Here is a 16,619-nt window from a genome sequence, read left to right on the forward strand (position 1 = left end):
ACCTTGTTTAAGCTACGGGCAGCACTATCTTTTCCACCGGGTGTCAGGTTTCGAAGCTGCACATCCAATAGACCCACCAACTGATCCATGGCACGAACTGAATAGGTGATGTCACCAGCATTCAGATGCGTTTTTGTTTGCTCAGCTAGTTCTCTAGCAACATTGGCAGCTGTCTCTCCAGATTTCAACTATAGTTTAAAACAAATGTGAGAAAATATCAAATTATTTCACTGCCTTCAGTTAAAAACTCTTTTTGTTTCTTCACATTCGATCCATCTTTAAAAAATTGAAATGGATATGAGAATGTTATTTCATGAAACTCTGCTGTTTTTAATTACATATTGCTAAATTTTTCAGGAAAACAAATATGCTGCCCACATAGAACTTTGCTTGCTAGCTTTATATCTTGTCAGATGCCTTTTGCCCATAATATAATGGATAACATTGTATATGTCTGGGTTACTTCTCCCATTCGCTCCTATAGGCAGGAATTTATGGAGGAGGGGAGAAGAAAGAACCCTCTGGCCTCTTGAGTGGGGGATGCCAACCCCTAAAAAGCCAATTGCTAAAACAGCCAAAGAGATAAATAACAAAATACCCTATTTCAAATACATACTTTAGGATAATTCAGTTATGAATAAAAAGAACAAGTATTATGTGTGAAATGATCTCCCTCACAGAAGATAGATCCTAACTGTTCAAACATTAACTATCTGAATGTTGTAGCTGTCTACATTCTAGGCACCATGTGAATGCCAGTCGGCACCCTCTAAAGCCCTTCTACCTTAATACTGGTAGCATCATTGGGTGGGGAGGATGTTACCCCCTATCTGCTGGAAAAGAACATATCACAGGTAAGATCAACATTTCCTTTCCCAGAAGATGAAGGATTAACATTCTATATGTTCGGGATTTGCCAAGGTCACCTTGAACCAGTTGGGGATGCTGGCATAGGCTATGTTAAAGTTTTGCCACCTGCTGTAGAACCCTCCTTCCAAATGTGGGCTTGGCAGACTCAAACACATTCAGTTATAAATGTGGAGGGTGACTTCCAAGTAGCAGCTCTGCAGATTTCCACCAGTGGGGCATTAGTGCCAGGTACCACGGAAGTGGCCGCACTTCTGGTGGGGTGTGCCACTATGCTTGTGGTGGTGGTAAGTTCAGAATCTACTAGCAGGCTGTGATGCAGTTAACCATATGCTTAAGGTAGATATTGAGACCTTCTTCCCTTCCGTGTTGGGTTGAAATAAAACAAATAAGGCTTCTGAAGGCCTGAAGACTTTTGTTCAATTCAAGCAGATCTTGATCGCTCCATGAGGGATTCTTGGTGGGATGCAGATGAAACGAAACACTGAGTTCACCTTTGGCATATTGAGTTCACCTTTGGGATATTGAGTTCACCTTTGGCACAAAAGTAGGATCAAGTCTTGGAACCACATAGTTCATTCTAATGACACATCACTCACTGTATGCTGACAGAGCCCCCGACTCGGAGACTTTGCATGCTGAAACTATGGCTGTAAATAAAGGTACTTTCCAGGAAAGGTATTTCAGTGTGGCCTCCCTTAGACGTTCAAACAGAGCCACCATCAGGTCTTTTAATTCTGTGTGCAGATTCCATGTTGGGAAACAATGGATTGTGGGTGGTACAGGATTACAGAATTCCTACAGAAAACTCTGTACACGAGGATGTAGTGACAGCTCCTCTGCTCCTGGCTGCTATCTGTCTGTGTTAGGGATTCTCTAACTTTTAAAGCAGAGGGCCAGTACACAATCCCTCAGACTGTTGGGGGGATGACAAAACATGACAAATTCCTATGCACACTACATATATTTTATTTGTAGTGCAAAAAAACCCCCCCAAAACTCCCCAAACAAACAATACTTTATTTATTTATTTATTTACAGTATTTATATTCCGCCCTTCTCACCCTGAAGGGAACTCAGAGCGGGTTACAATGCACATGTACATGGCAAACATTCAATGCCATTATCAGACATACCACATATACAGACAGATAATAGAAGCTATTTAACATTTTCCGGCTTCCGACTTCATGAGGGTATGCTGCATTCCAGCCACAGGGGGAGCTGCCTGTTCACCATTCACTGTGATGCCGAGTCCTTTTTGATGTAGTACTTCTTCATTCATCCTAATGGCAGAGCTTGATCAATCTTTTGTTATATGTGTTTTAATATATACATTTTAAGAATATTATATTTTATCTGTCTGTTTTAACCATGTTGTATATCGTCTTCAGGTAAAATGTATTGCTTTTATTATAGAGCTTTCTTGTTATCTTTATTTTCCACGAGCACTGGCTCCAGGCAGTCCACTAACAATTTGGTTCTAGGAAGGCTGTGAATGTCAAATTTCATTTTGACTTGGAATTGGCATTGCAGTGCCTAAGCCAGAGGTGGCATCTTACTGCCATGGTCACTGCCTGATCCCAGGCACAAGACTAAACCATATCTTTGTTCCATCAGCCACATAGGCCGAAGTCTTCTGTAGCTCATTCAAGCCCTGTGTTATTTCTTTTTCATTCTGAGGAATATCATTCAAGAGTTCCCTTGTGCACTGCAGGGATGCCCTGGCCTCCATGGAGGCTGCACTTATGGCCTAAAGATCAAGGAACGTGCCTCACAAGCTTTCTTGAGGGCTGCATTTGCCCTATACTTAGTGCCTTTTAAACTGTCTTGGCAATTCTTGCAAAAAACAGCAGAGATACAAACACAGATATTGAAGCCTCCACTAGGGGGACATGCAGCAATTTCCAGAACTTGTTTCTGCCTATATTCAATATCCTATAAGAGACAGGCCATTGCCGTTAGCTGGTGGCTTGCTTCATTCCCTCCTAACCACTTGCATAAGGTTGGATGAGAAGGGCATTTCATGCACAGCCAGAGCAGCAGTTAGAAAAAAGCAGCTTTTCCCACCCTTGGCAGAATGATTTTCCCTCTGGAGGGGGGTGAGGCCCAAGATCTGCTTTGTTTTTCTCTGAGAAGGAAGCTTCCAGAATACCCACATTGCAGCTGTCTTTCTTTCCCTTTCTGATGTCCCAAAGCGCCTGCTGCATTTCTTCGTGGGGGTCTGCCTATGAGGTCTCAGTCTCTCAACATCCACCCCGCTTGAGTGCACATGGCCAAGATGGCACCCAGATGATGAGGCACTTGACTCCTCTCAAATGTCCCTGGCACACTTTCTTCAATATAAGAATGCTCATGAGCAGAGCTTATCCAGGAGTCTTCCAGTCTCCTCCTTTAATTGAGGGTTAGCATGCTCTTAGCGTGTAGTATGGGGAGGGGAAAGGGGATCAGGCATCTGCCTGGCCACCCTACCCCCTTTGGTGATTTCCCGTGGTCCCAGATGGCTTTGGCGCACTCTCCTTTGCCAGATATGCGAAGGAGAAATTATTAATTCTTTAATGATGGCAGTGTCATTCCAATACAAGATTGGTTGGTACCCAAATGCGTGTGCTGTTTTTCCTTTTTGGTTCTCTATAAGCTAGAATAAATTCTCTTTCTCTTGATACAAGCAACACCTATGTCAATTTTTACCTGTCCTTGCATTCGGATGCAAGGCCACTATGGTCCCAATCCAAGCTGCCAGCTTTGGGAGGAGGCTCTCTCAGCATTTCTGAGGTCCCACTGTTGCTCGCACCACCTCTGGATCGTTCTTCTGAACTATCTCCTTATGCCCTGGCCGTTCAACGGGCTAGGTGGTGGTGTTGGGGAATTGCAGCAATGCAGAGAGGTTGCCCCTCCTCTGGCTGCTCCCACTTACCCCCCCCCCCCCCCCAAATTGGGCGTTCCTTTCTTGATGCCTCCTAATATTCAGGTGGAATCTTTTTTCCTGTCATTTAAACCCATTGCTCCAACCCTGAGTCTCAAGGGTAGCCAAAAACAAGTCTGTTCCCTCTTCTTTATGATAGCCTTTATGTCTCCTCTCAACCTTCTCTTCTGCAGGCTAAGCATGTCCAGTTCTTTAAGCTACTCCCTCATAGGGCATGGTCTCCAGACCTTTGATCATTTCATTTGCTCTCCTCTGGACATGTTCAAGCTTGTCAATATCGCTCTTATATTGTGGTGTCTGGAACTGGACACAGTTATCCAGGTGAGGTTTGACCAAAGCAGAGGGGCTCAATTACTTCCCTTGATCTAGACCAGTGGTTCTCAATCTGTGGGTCCCCAGGTGTTTTGGCCTACAGCTCCCAGAAATCCCAACCAGTTTACCAGCTGTTAGGATTTCTGGGAGTTGAAGGCCAAAACACCTGGGGACCCACAGGCTGAGAACCACTGATCTAGACAATGTACTCCTTTTGATGCAGCCAATTTTTTAGTTGCTGCATCACATTGTTGGCTTATGTTCAACTTGTTGTCTTGTTCACATGTACTATTGTCGAGCCAGGCGTCACCCATCCTGTATCTTTGCATTTTTTTTCTGCCTGTGTACTATCCTACATTTCTCCTTGTTGAAATCCATTTTGTTAGTTTTGGCCCAGCTTTTCTATCTGTTAAGGTTATTTTGAATTCTGACCTTGTTTTCTGGAGCATTAGCTATCCCTCCCAATTTGGTGTCATCTGCAAACTTGATAAGAATGCCCTCTAAACCTTCACTGAAGTCATTAATAAAGATGTGAACAGTATTGGGCCCAGGACTGAACCCTGCGGCACTCCACTAGTCACTTTTTTCTAGGATGAAGAAGAACCATTAGTGAGCACCCTTTAGGTTCAAGTTGTTTAACTAATTACAAATCCACCAAACACTAATAATGGGGGACCTCGTTGAAGGCCTTACTGAAATCAAGATAGGCTACATCCATAGCATTCCCTGAATCTAGCAAGCTTGAAACTCTTTTGAAAAAAGAGATAAGATTAGTCTAGCATGACTTATTTTTGAGAAATCCATGTTGACTTTTAGTGATCACAACATTCTTTTCTGAGTATAAACGTGTAGGGGAAGATTGGATTCTACTGTGAGGTAAAGTGAGGTAATTTATGCCTGTGTCATACCATTTATAAAACAATGTTTATTGATGGGGGGGACACCCGAGGTCAGAATGGTAGCCAGCCATGAGGGAAGGATTACATTCTGACAGAGATGCCAGTTTCTCTTATTGCCTCTGTTGTCACAGAACCTACAGTTATTCCCCAATGGTGGGGTTGTGTATGCCTATGAGTCAAATGCTATGGTAGTAGTAACAGTGCTGCTAACAGGGTTACTCATGTCAGATAGGCTTTTGTTAAGGAGCCAGATTAAATGTGACAAACTGCTATTGGCCAGCAACAATAGTGGAGGTGTCACTGAGATCTCTCAGAAACAATGGCAGTGACACAACAGTAAATGCTTGTTAGTACTGTGCAGAAAGAGGCACGGTAAATTTCTTTTGAATGTCTTTTGCTATGAAAATATTACAATGAGATCATTTATTTTATGTTTAATCTCTGTTTTATGTATTTTAATATATATCTTGTGGAAATATGTTTTAATATGTTTATTTTAAAGGATTTTTAGGTGAATGTGTGTTTTACAATGTCATAACCCACCTCAAGCTATGAGGATTTGTCATGGAACCAAGTCCCAGGGCTGAATTTCCAAGCCCTGGACTTGGAGTCATAACATAAATAATCCTGAATGTCTCATGAAAGCACCTGGCAGAAGAAGATAGAAGAGCATGGGAACTCGGGGTTGAAAGTATAAACAATTATAATTGGTAGACTGTGTGGGAATAGTAGTAATGTGATACAGGGTGTGGGGTTTTGATGATGACATTTACGTGTGGTGTGACGTTGCAACAAAGGTGATAAAAATGATTGTATGTAAACATTAGGTCATTCTCGACTTTTTCCAAGTCATGTATTCTTCAATAAAAATTGGTTTTGAGAGCAGCTATCTTTGATCTGCGTTCATGCTGGTTCTTTGAAGTAAGCAGGACATTAAAGTCGAGAATCCCGTTCTCACCCTCCTGCGGAGTCGCAGTGAAGTGAAAATGAGTGGAGGGGGCGATCAAAGCCCAAAAGGAGCAGGGAGGGCCTTGCCAGAGGCCCGGCCGCTGGGGGAAGAAACGCTACAAGCTATCGCTTCCTCTACGGGGTACCCCAGACCGAACGGCGTGACCCAGAGGATTCCCAGAGGAGGAAGAGGCGTCTCGGCAGCTGCAGAAACCAGTTGGGGATCTGGAGGGAGCATGCCGGAGACCGTTGCCCTGCGGTTATCCATTCTGGAGACCAATTTGTCCAGGCTGTCGGGAACCGTGGGGAGATTGGTGCCACTATTGGAAGAGAATCTCCTGAAGGAGCCCACCCGAGATGGCGCCGACAGAGAGCCGAACAAGGATGAGGCTTGGAGCCAGAGGGGCCAGCGCGCCTCGACGCGGAGCCCCGTAGCGGCAGGCGGCGAGGGGGACGAGGAATATTGGCAGGAGCTGGAGTTCCGGGACAGAATGGCGCGCGAGGTGGAGCGCCAGCAAGCACTGGGAACTCTGAGGCCGCCAACTCCAACAGGACTCCCAACCCCCCGAATGGGCGTCGGGGTTGAAAGACCATTGGGACCAGGGATCGGGTCCAGTGGGTTGGCGGAGGAAGGCGAAGAGGAGCCGGAGATCCATGAAGGGGAGGAGGATGTGCCGTATGACGAAGGAAGGCGAGGTGCGGGAGCTACAGCGAGGCCCGCATTCGGATGGGTAGAAGGGCCGACAGCAGCGGCAGAATTTCGGGAGCCGCGGGGAACGACCGCCGGGATGGGACGTGGCGTGTTCAAAGGGGCAGCCCAAGGGAACCCGATGCAACCCTTCCACAGACCTCCCATACAGCAGCAACGGGCCGTAGAATGGATGCCTAGGAGAGAAGAGCTCAAACTGGAATACGGAGGGGAATCATCCGAACTGAACTTTTTCCTCATTGGCATCAGAGGATACATGGAGGACAATGCACACACATTCCCCTCCGAAGGAAGCATGGTTCGGGCCATCGGCAACACGCTAAAGAGGGGAGCAGCCAGCTGGTATGTGCAATTACATGCCAGACGCGACCCGTGCTTGAGGTCAGTGCCCCGCTTCCTCGCCGCACTGGAAAACCGGTTTAGAGACCAGCTAGAGCAATTGAGGGCTCGAGACCAGCTTAAAGGAATAAAGCAGAGGGACAAAACGGTGCCCGAGTATGCAGAGGAATTCCTCCATCTCGCAGAAAGGGTGCCAGAGTGGTCTGAAGTGACCAAAGTGGAGATATTCAAAGAGGGACTACGCCCCGAGGTTTTTAGTTGGGCGGCGCACAGAGATGACCCAGAAACACTAAAGGGTTGGATCCAACTGGCAGGGCGCGTCGAATCCACCTTGGCCCAAGTAAAGCGCTTCCGGAGCGGCGGCGGCGGCGGCCAGCAGAGACCGGTAGCGAGGGGTCGAGGAGAAACGAGGAAGCAGGAAAGACCCGGAGGGAGGCCGGGGATCCCCTTCAAAGGAGATGACAGCATACCTAAGCCGGGATGCTTTGTATGTGGGAAGACGGGCCATCGAGCAGCAGAATGTTGGGCCCGGAAAGGGGAGCCGCCAAAAGCCTCAAAGCCCAAGCCAGCAGCCGGGAGACGAGCGGAGGAGGAGGTGCGAGCCCCAGAATCTCCAGAGAGGCTGGTGAGTCAAGACAAACGCATGCTGGTAGTGCCGATCTGCCTGTCGGGGTTAGAGAATCGGGCCACCTGCAGGGCATTCATGGATTGCGGTTGTTCTAGGAACATTATAACTCCGGAATTAGCAGGGGCACTAAAATGCCGGCAGACGCTGCTTGACTCCCCAATTGCATTTTCGCAGCTAGATGGATCAGTTGCTGCTGGGGAAGTATCTACGAAGGAAATACAGGGGGTCCCATGTAAAATAGGCAAATGGGAAGGAAGAATATCCTTTGTGATAGCCCCTATTGCCACATACAATGTCATACTAGGGATCCCATGGCTCGAACAGGCTAACCCCGAAGTAGATTGGAAGGGAAAGAGCCTAGCATTTAAAGAGCAACAAACACAATTGGAGATAAGCAAAATAGCAGAAGAAGAGAACGAGGGAGATGAAGTAGGAGAAATAGACCAACAGCTATTGCCCCCTGAATACAGGGACTTTGTGGATGTTTTCAATCAGAAAGAGGCAAGTAAATTACCTCCCAAAAGGAATATAGAAGTAGAAATTGAAATAACCCCAGGAGCAAACTTACCTAAACCAAAAGTGTATCCTATGTCTGTTCAGGAGAAAGAAGAATTGAGGAAATATATTGATAAGAACCTGGCGCGAGGCTTTATTAAGCCATCCAACTCCCCTCTGGGAGCCCCAGTGTTATTTAGAAGAAAGAAAGACAACTCTTTAAGACTGTGCATTGACTATCGAAATTTAAATGCAATTACTAAGGACAATAAATACCCTATGCCCTTAGTAAAGGATTTGATTACAGTATTGAAGAAAGGGAGCATATTTACTAAACTGGATTTAATTGAAGCGTATCATAAATTAAGAATCAAACCCGAGGATACTTGGAAAACTGCATTTTCCTGCGCATTTGGCCATTTTGAATATTTAATTTTACCTTTTGGATTAAAAAATGGCAGCGCTTGCTTTATGCAGCTTATAAATGAAATACTGCACCCACTGTTGTACCGGGGAGTATTCATATTTCTGGATGACATCCTGATCGTGAGCGAAGATAAAGAAAAGCACGTGGAATTGGTCCGGGAAGTTTTGCAAAGACTAAGGGAAGCAAAGCTGTATGCAAAACTGTCCAAATGTGAATTCAATAAAACTCAAATTGACTTTCTGGGGTATCGGTTATCTCCGGACGGATTAGCTATGGACCCGTCTAAAGTATCAGACGTAAAAGAATGGGGAGTACCTCAAACAAGGAGGCAGTTGCAATCATTTCTAGGATTTGCAAATTTTTATAGATCGTTCATAAAAGGATTTGCACAAATAACCGCACCCCTTACCGAACTTTTAAAAACAAAAGGGAAAGGGGAGACAGCAAAAGTGAAAGCCCCTGGCACAAACTGAGTTGGACGCCAGAATGCCAAAAGGCTTTTGAAACCCTAAAAGGACGCTTTACAGAAGAACCTGTCCTAAAACACCCCGACATCCGGAGCCCTTTCATAATTCATTGCGATGCTTCAGACTGTGCGTACGGGGCAGTACTATTGCAAAAAGATCAAAATGGGAACTTAAAACCTTGTGGATATTTGTCTCGGAAGTTCAGTGAAACTGAAAAATGTTGGCCCATATGGGAAAAAGAAGCATTAGCAATATTAAAAGCCTTAGAATGCTGGCGACACTTCCTCGAAGGGAGTGGAATCCCATTTGAAATTTGGTCTGATCATAAGAACCTCCAGTATTTAAAATCTCCTCGAAAATTATCCCCCAAGCAAATTAGATGGGCACAATACTTTAGCAGGTTCGATTTCCAATTAAAGTTTTTCCAAGGGAAACAGAATGTATTGGCAGATGCTCTTTCACGCATGCCTCAACACGAGGGCATAACTACAACAAAAGAGGGAACATTATTTTCCGATAGACAATGGGGTTTGGCTGTCAGTACAAGAGCGCAGGCCCAAAAAGAGAGCGCGGCTACTATCAAATTTGACGAAGAAGATAGTTGGGGAAAAGAACTGAGACAGTCATATGAAGGAGATCAGTGGATCGCATCCAACGCAGAAAAAGGGGAGCAGAAGGGGGGATTTTGGTTCGTGAAAAAGAAACTGTATATCCCAACGATATTGAGGATTAAGATTTTGCATCGTTTCCATAATAACCAGAGCGCTGGTCATACAGGGATTACAAAAACAACAAAGGCGATAGCAAAACACTGTTGGTGGCCAGGGATGAGAAAGGACATAAAAAATCATGTTATTCAATGTGATGACTGTGCCAGAAATAAATCGAGAGGAGGGAAGCCAATGGGACTATTACAAACAGTAGCAGAACCTACAAGGCCTTGGGAATGTGTAGCTATGGACTTTGTGGGAGAGCTGCCGGTTAGCAAGGGATATCGCTATATTTGGACAGTATTAGACCTGTTTTCTAAACAGGCCCACTTTATAGCACTGACGAAACTACCATCAGCAGAGAAACTGGCTGAATTATACATAAACCACATTTACAAACTTCATGGATGTCCCAGTAGGGTGGTCAGTGATAGGGGTGTTCAGTTCACAGCAAAATTTTGGGACAAATTCTTGGAAATGCTAGGAGCAGAAAGGAGCCTAAGTTCTGCTTTTCACCCCATGACAAATGGGGCAGTAGAACGTACTCAACAGACACTTGGGCAATTCCTTCGCATGTACTCTAATTTGAGACAAAATGACTGGTCTAAGTGGCTAGCCTTCGCTGAACTAGCTTTTAATTCGACTATACACTCCGCGACGAATAAAACCCCCTTTGAAGTAGTTTACGGGTATGAAATACAGCCTCTGCCCCAATTGCCAAGATGGGCAGAGAATGAAGAAACAGGGGCAGGGAAATGGAAAACCCAAATGCTTGAATGTTGGAGTCAAGTGACTGCATCCTTAAAAGAAGCACACAAAAAGTATAAGACATTTGCAGACAGAAAAAGGATAGAAGGCGATAAATTGGAGAAAGGGGATTTAGTGTGGTTAAGTACACAAAACATCAAATTGGGGCTACCTTCAAGAAAACTGGGCCCCAAATATATTGGACCATTCAGGATACAGGGTGTGATAAACGAAGTGACTTTCCAATTGGCCTTGCCAAAAAGTTTGGGGAAAATACATCCAGTATTCCATCGCAGTTTATTGAAAAAGTATATGGGTACTTTGGACAAAATGGACACCTAGAATTATTGTTTGATTTATTTCAGAATTGTGATGAAAGAAGCACAGAAGAAGAGGACGAAGAAAAGGGGGGCGCCATGTCATGGAACCAAGTCCCAGGGCTGAATTTCCAAGCCCTGGACTTGGAGTCATAACATAAATAATCCTGAATGTCTCATGAAAGCACCTGGCAGAAGAAGATAGAAGAGCATGGGAACTCGGGGTTGAAAGTATAAACAATTATAATTGGTAGACTGTGTGGGAATAGTAGTAATGTGATACAGGGTGTGGGGTTTTGATGATGACATTTACGTGTGGTGTGACGTTGCAACAAAGGTGATAAAAATGATTGTATGTAAACATTAGGTCATTCTCGACTTTTTCCAAGTCATGTATTCTTCAATAAAAATTGGTTTTGAGAGCAGCTATCTTTGATCTGCGTTCATGCTGGTTCTTTGAAGTAAGCAGGACAAGGATTATTATGTGATTACAAACTGCCTCCCTAATGATCTGCTCCAGAATCTTTCCTGGTATTGATGTCAGGCTGACTGGACAGTAATTATTTGGGCCCTCTTTTTTCCCTTCTTGAAGACTTATCCTTTCCCAGGAATTCTCAAAGATGATTATCAGTGGTTCTGAAATTACCTCTGCTAATTCCTTCAATACTCTTGGATGTAGTTCACCTGGCCCAGGAGACTTGAATTTGTTAAGAGTAGCCAGGTATTCCTTGACTAATTGGTTTTTTAAAAAATATTAGATTATATAAGTAGAATATAACATTTCACATTCACATTATAGGAAAAAAGGAAAGAGGCCAAAAATTGTCCACATATTTACTCATACCATTGTGGTGTAACCTGTATGCTTAGCCTTTGATTTTTATTAAACTCTATTTTTATTCCTAATATTTCTTCCATCTAATTCATTCATTTATTATTTTTTTGTAACTTATCACAGTTCCACCACATATGTATGAAGGTTCCGATTTCCCCATATTTATGCCAGCATAGTTTGGTGTGCTTTTTGTAATATGGGCAAATTGATGTGGGGATCTATACCATTTTGTCAGAATTTTCCGCTGTGTTTTCTTAATCCTTACGTGTTTAATTTTTTTGTTGTATTTATCCTGTTCTTGACTACTTTTTAAAATTATTTTGCGTTGCATTTCCCTATTGCTCATCACTCCATATTGTTCAGGTTGAATACTGATTTCCTTTTGGGAGAAGACTGAGACAAAAATGATGTTGAGCAATTCTGCCTTTTCCCTATTCCCTGTCAGCATTTCACCATCTTCTCCACTGTTTCCTTGTTCTTCCTTTTTCTTCTGATATAACCAAAGAACCTCTTTTTATTGTTTTTAATATCTCTGGCAAGCCTGAGCTTATTCTGCACTTTAGCCTTTCCAACCTTTCCCTACTTATGTTGGTTATTCATTTGAATTCCTTTTTGCTGATTTCCCCACTTTTCCATTTCTTGTCTTATTTTGTTTTTGTCTTTGTCTTGTTTTAACTCAGTTAAAAGTTCTGATTTCTTTACATTTCTCTTATGTTTTTTTTTCTGGCATTGTTTGCAATTGTGCCTTTCACTTTCACTTTCAAGAAACACCCAGACATTATTAACTCCCTTCTCTTTTACTATTCCTGTCCATAGGATTGCGCTCAATATTTCCTTAAATTTCCTGAAGTCAGCTCTTCTAAAGTCCAGAACGCATGTCTGACTTCTCTTAGTTTCCTCTTTCCTCTATATCGCAAACTCCAGGACAACATATTCAGTTCCACCTAAGGATCCCACCACTTCAACTCCATTGATCAGGACCTTGGCATTGGCTAGGACCAGATCCAGAATAGCTTATTTCCTTGCTGCATCTTCCACCTTCTGAACAATAAAATGGCCTGCAAGGCAAGTGAGGAATTTGTTGGAACTTTATACTTTTGGCAGAGTGTGTTTTCCAACAAATATCAGAATAATTGAAAACTCCCATTACTACTATATCTCTTCTTTCTGCGTGTTTGGTAATCTGTTCAAGAAAGGCTTCATCTAGTTCTTCTGTCTGGCTTTGGAGGTCTGTAGTAGATACCCACAACAACATATTTTCCAGTCCTTGTTATGCTCTCAACCTGGTTGCCGGGATTGAAGGCTTGCATCTCTTCACAGGTGTAAATATTCTTGACATATAATGCTATTCTCCTGTTTGGTCTATTTTTATAAAATAAGTTATACATCTCTATTTCTACATTCCAATTATAGGGCATGTCTCATCAGGTTTCAGTTATGCCTATTACATCGTAACTATTTTGTTGTACTAAAAGTTCGAGTTCATCTCATTTATTTCCCATGATCTGGGCATTATTGTAGAACAAGGGTTCTCTTTTTCAGCCACAGAGCCCTTTTTGAAGCAAAAGTTTCTTTTGGAGCCTCAAAAATGTTTATCTATTAGATATTATATCATATATATATATATATATATATATATATATATATATATATATCAGGACTTGATAAATTACTGTCCTCAAGGATATTATCACCCTCCACCATACAACTCAGTTAAAATCCGCCTGATTGAGTTTGTTAGTCTCTTAGCAAAAACATTCCTGCCAACTTCTGTGAGGTGCAACCCATCCCATGCCAGAAACCCATCTTCCCGGAAAAGCAGACCATGGTCCAGGAAGCAAAATTGTTCTTGATGTCACCATCTGTGGACCCAGTTATTCAACTCTGTTATTCACTGTGTCATGCAACTGGGAGGAGAGATTAAAAGACAACCTGTACATTAAGAATTTTTAGCTTTCTTCTAGAGCTTCAAAATCCCTTCTAATCTTTTGAAGACTATGCATTGCAGTATCGCTGAATCCTACACGAACCAACAGGAAATGGGGATGGTTAATGGGCTTGATGAGTCTCATTAGCCGCTGAGTTAAATGGTAGATTTTTGTCCCAGGGAGACAGGATACTTCTCAAGACATCCTGTCACACTTGCAAATTGCCATTTCTGTTCACCCCAAGTGGGAGTCCCCTACTACCAGCATATGTCTCCTGTGAAGACTAACAGACTCACTTTCCTGTAAGGTGCTCTACAGATCTCCTGCAAACAGACCCTGTTGCTTGTTCCTCTTCATTTTCAACTGGATTCTGCAGCTCTAAACTGGCTTCCTCCTGATAAACATTCCCATGCATTCACCGACAATCCAGAAAGATGTGTCCAAGGACAGACCACTCAGTTGTATCAAGAACCTCTTATACTCCCCAACGTGTTCTAGTTCCTTATCATCTGTTACTCGGTAGAGAACTTAGAATTGATTGTGTGACTCCAGATTCACAGAATGATGCCTGGTCCTCCTCCTCCTTGTATATCAGCGTTTCTCAACCTGGGGGTCGGGACCCCTGGGGGGAGTCGTGAGGGGGGTTTCAGAGGGGTCGCCAAAGACCATCAGAAAAACATATTTCTGATGTTCTTATGAACCCAAATTCCTCCAGTATTTTCTGTTGGTCATGGGGGTTCTGTGTGGAAAGTTTGGCCCAATTCTATTATTGGTGGGGCTCAAGGGGCTCTTTGATTGTAGATAATAATAATAATAATAATAATAATAATAATAATAATAATAATAATAATAATAATAAACAACTTTATTTATAACCCTCCTCCATTTCCCCAAGGGGACTCGGAGTGGTTCACAAGGGGACTGAGCCCAAGAATCAACAGATAAAAACAAACACAATAACAGCATATATAATTAGAACAATAAAATAAATGATGAACTATTGATGAACTATAAATCCCAGCAACTACAACTCCTAAATGTCAAGGTCTATGTTTTTAATGTCTTTCATGTCACTTCATACAGTCAGAGCAAAACTGCATTTATAGAACATTTTGATTGAGAAAATAAAAAATAGGACAAAGAATATCAGATATAATTAAAAAAGTACCTTCTGTGTAATATGATTGACCCAAAGTGAAGAACAGTTGCTCAGGTCTGGCCCTTGGGGATCCCAGACACCACCAGGAGCAAGGCAGAGAAACGTTGAAACACCTACAAGAACAGAGACAATGTGAGTAATGGCACTATTTACCTGCCCACCCACTCCCCCCAGTATGGATAGGTCAGGTGTATCACTTAGGTATAAGTCATATATTATTTTCCCCAATGTAAGGCTTAATTTCTGTATTGGAAATATCATATGTGAATAGCACAGCAAATCACAGGTGAATGATAGCCTAACAGACAAGATGCTCACTTTCCTTGAAACATGGGTAAATTTTTGTTTAGTTTGTTTCCACATGCAAAAAGGAACAGCTTCTGAATTTTTCTCCATTTTTCAGGAAGGAGCAATTTTTCAGAAAAATTAATGCTTTCAGTATTTTGTTAGGGCAAATTCGTTTGCACAAAAATATCAATGTTTTTTTATTTGAAAATCATGTTCCAGGGCAAAGTATTTTTTTTACATTTTCCCATAAAGCATTTGCAAGAAAACTATATATTGTGTAAAGAAATTAATTTTTGAACAGAAAGTTTCCTGGTTTTTGTTTTCTGTGGGGAGAAAACATGTTTCTCAAAGAGGAACACCATATGTGCTTTTGTGAAAACAAATTATCCCCAATGAAGTCCTGAAATGTGAAAAATTGCATTACTGGTCTCCATTTTCCATTTGCATATTCTTAAGTGTTGAAATCACCATTACTATCACATATTCCCTAAATCACTAAAGAGGTAAAAAGATTATTCTTTCTCTTTTATACTCTCAAAAAATTCACATGATAAAACTTTTGATACACTGATTTTCTACGATAAACCTAAAAAGAATTAATACCTATAGTAAAAAACATTTATCACTATTTTACAATAATTCATAAATAAGAACTAATAGAACAAAACATCAATTATATTATGCATAATAGGACAAAGTCATTTCCTCTTTTTTGTTAAAAATACAATCATTCTATCATCATCACCAAACCAAATAAAACAAAGTACATAGTCTAAAATACCTGCAAAACATAGCAGTCTGATTCAGATGTACAGTACAAAGAGGAAGAGTGAGGAAGTATCATACTAACTTCCTTATTTACCTCTCATTCTTGGCTGGAATGCCTAGACCATGCGAAAGCAATTCCCTATTATTTCTGAAATGAGGAACTGTACTTTAATGTCAGTCTATTAGGCAGAATTGTAAAACCAGGTACAAAACATTGCATAATATGCTAGTTAGTATAATGATATTAAATTATAAGTTCTTATTTTACATAAGAAAAGGAACTGTAGGTTTAGTTATTTAGGACTCGAAGACTGAATTTTGCATCATTGCAATGAATAATGAATTGTTTGCAGCCAATGATCTTCCAGAACAACCTGACTCAATCTCTTATTACAAAAAAGAAATGTTTAATTTAGCACCTGAATGATAACAGAGTAATCACCAATCAGACTTCTAGAAGTTATCGTTCAAAATAGACAACTTTTGTTTTAACAAAGCAAATTGCCCCCTCATAAAGAAATCTGGACACATAGTTTCATTGAAGACCTTAGAGAATGGTAGGTTAATTATAGAGGGTGGTTGTCCTTCAAGTTTTATATTCAAAGCCTTTTAGGGCTCTAAAAACAAAACACCAATCCTGAATTTCTGAGCCATCTTCAAGTGAAGTCCCATGTGTATCAAACGGCAGTACTCCAGCTTGGAGGTTACCAGTTCACCACAGCCAGACCATACCTAATCAGAACATTTATAGTTGAAGGATCATCCAAAGCTATTAAAAGACAATGCTTCCACTGTTAAGGTTGGATCTAAGAGTACATTCAGAGCACACAACTCTTCCTATTTAGAATGG

At 42.0% G+C, this 16,619-nt stretch overlaps 1 protein-coding gene across 20 annotated transcripts in view; it reads right to left on the bottom strand.

Moving 5' to 3' along the window:
• The window catches only part of adgrl3 (adhesion G protein-coupled receptor L3), a 463,017-nt gene that overhangs the window by 173,465 nt on the left and 272,933 nt on the right, over window positions 1-16,619 (bottom strand). For all 20 annotated transcript variants that reach the window (XM_062974088.1, XM_062974092.1, XM_062974094.1 and 17 more), the window contains 2 exons: window positions 14,723-14,826; window positions 3-188 (listed from right to left, as the gene is read on the bottom strand). In XM_062974088.1, coding sequence (XP_062830158.1) covers window positions 3-188; window positions 14,723-14,826 — 290 coding nt within the window. The remainder of the gene's footprint in view (window positions 1-2; window positions 189-14,722; window positions 14,827-16,619) is intronic.

The sequence above is a fragment of the Anolis carolinensis genome, chromosome 2, assembly GCF_035594765.1.
Source record: "Anolis carolinensis isolate JA03-04 chromosome 2, rAnoCar3.1.pri, whole genome shotgun sequence".
Lineage (NCBI taxonomy): Eukaryota > Metazoa > Chordata > Lepidosauria > Squamata > Dactyloidae > Anolis > Anolis carolinensis.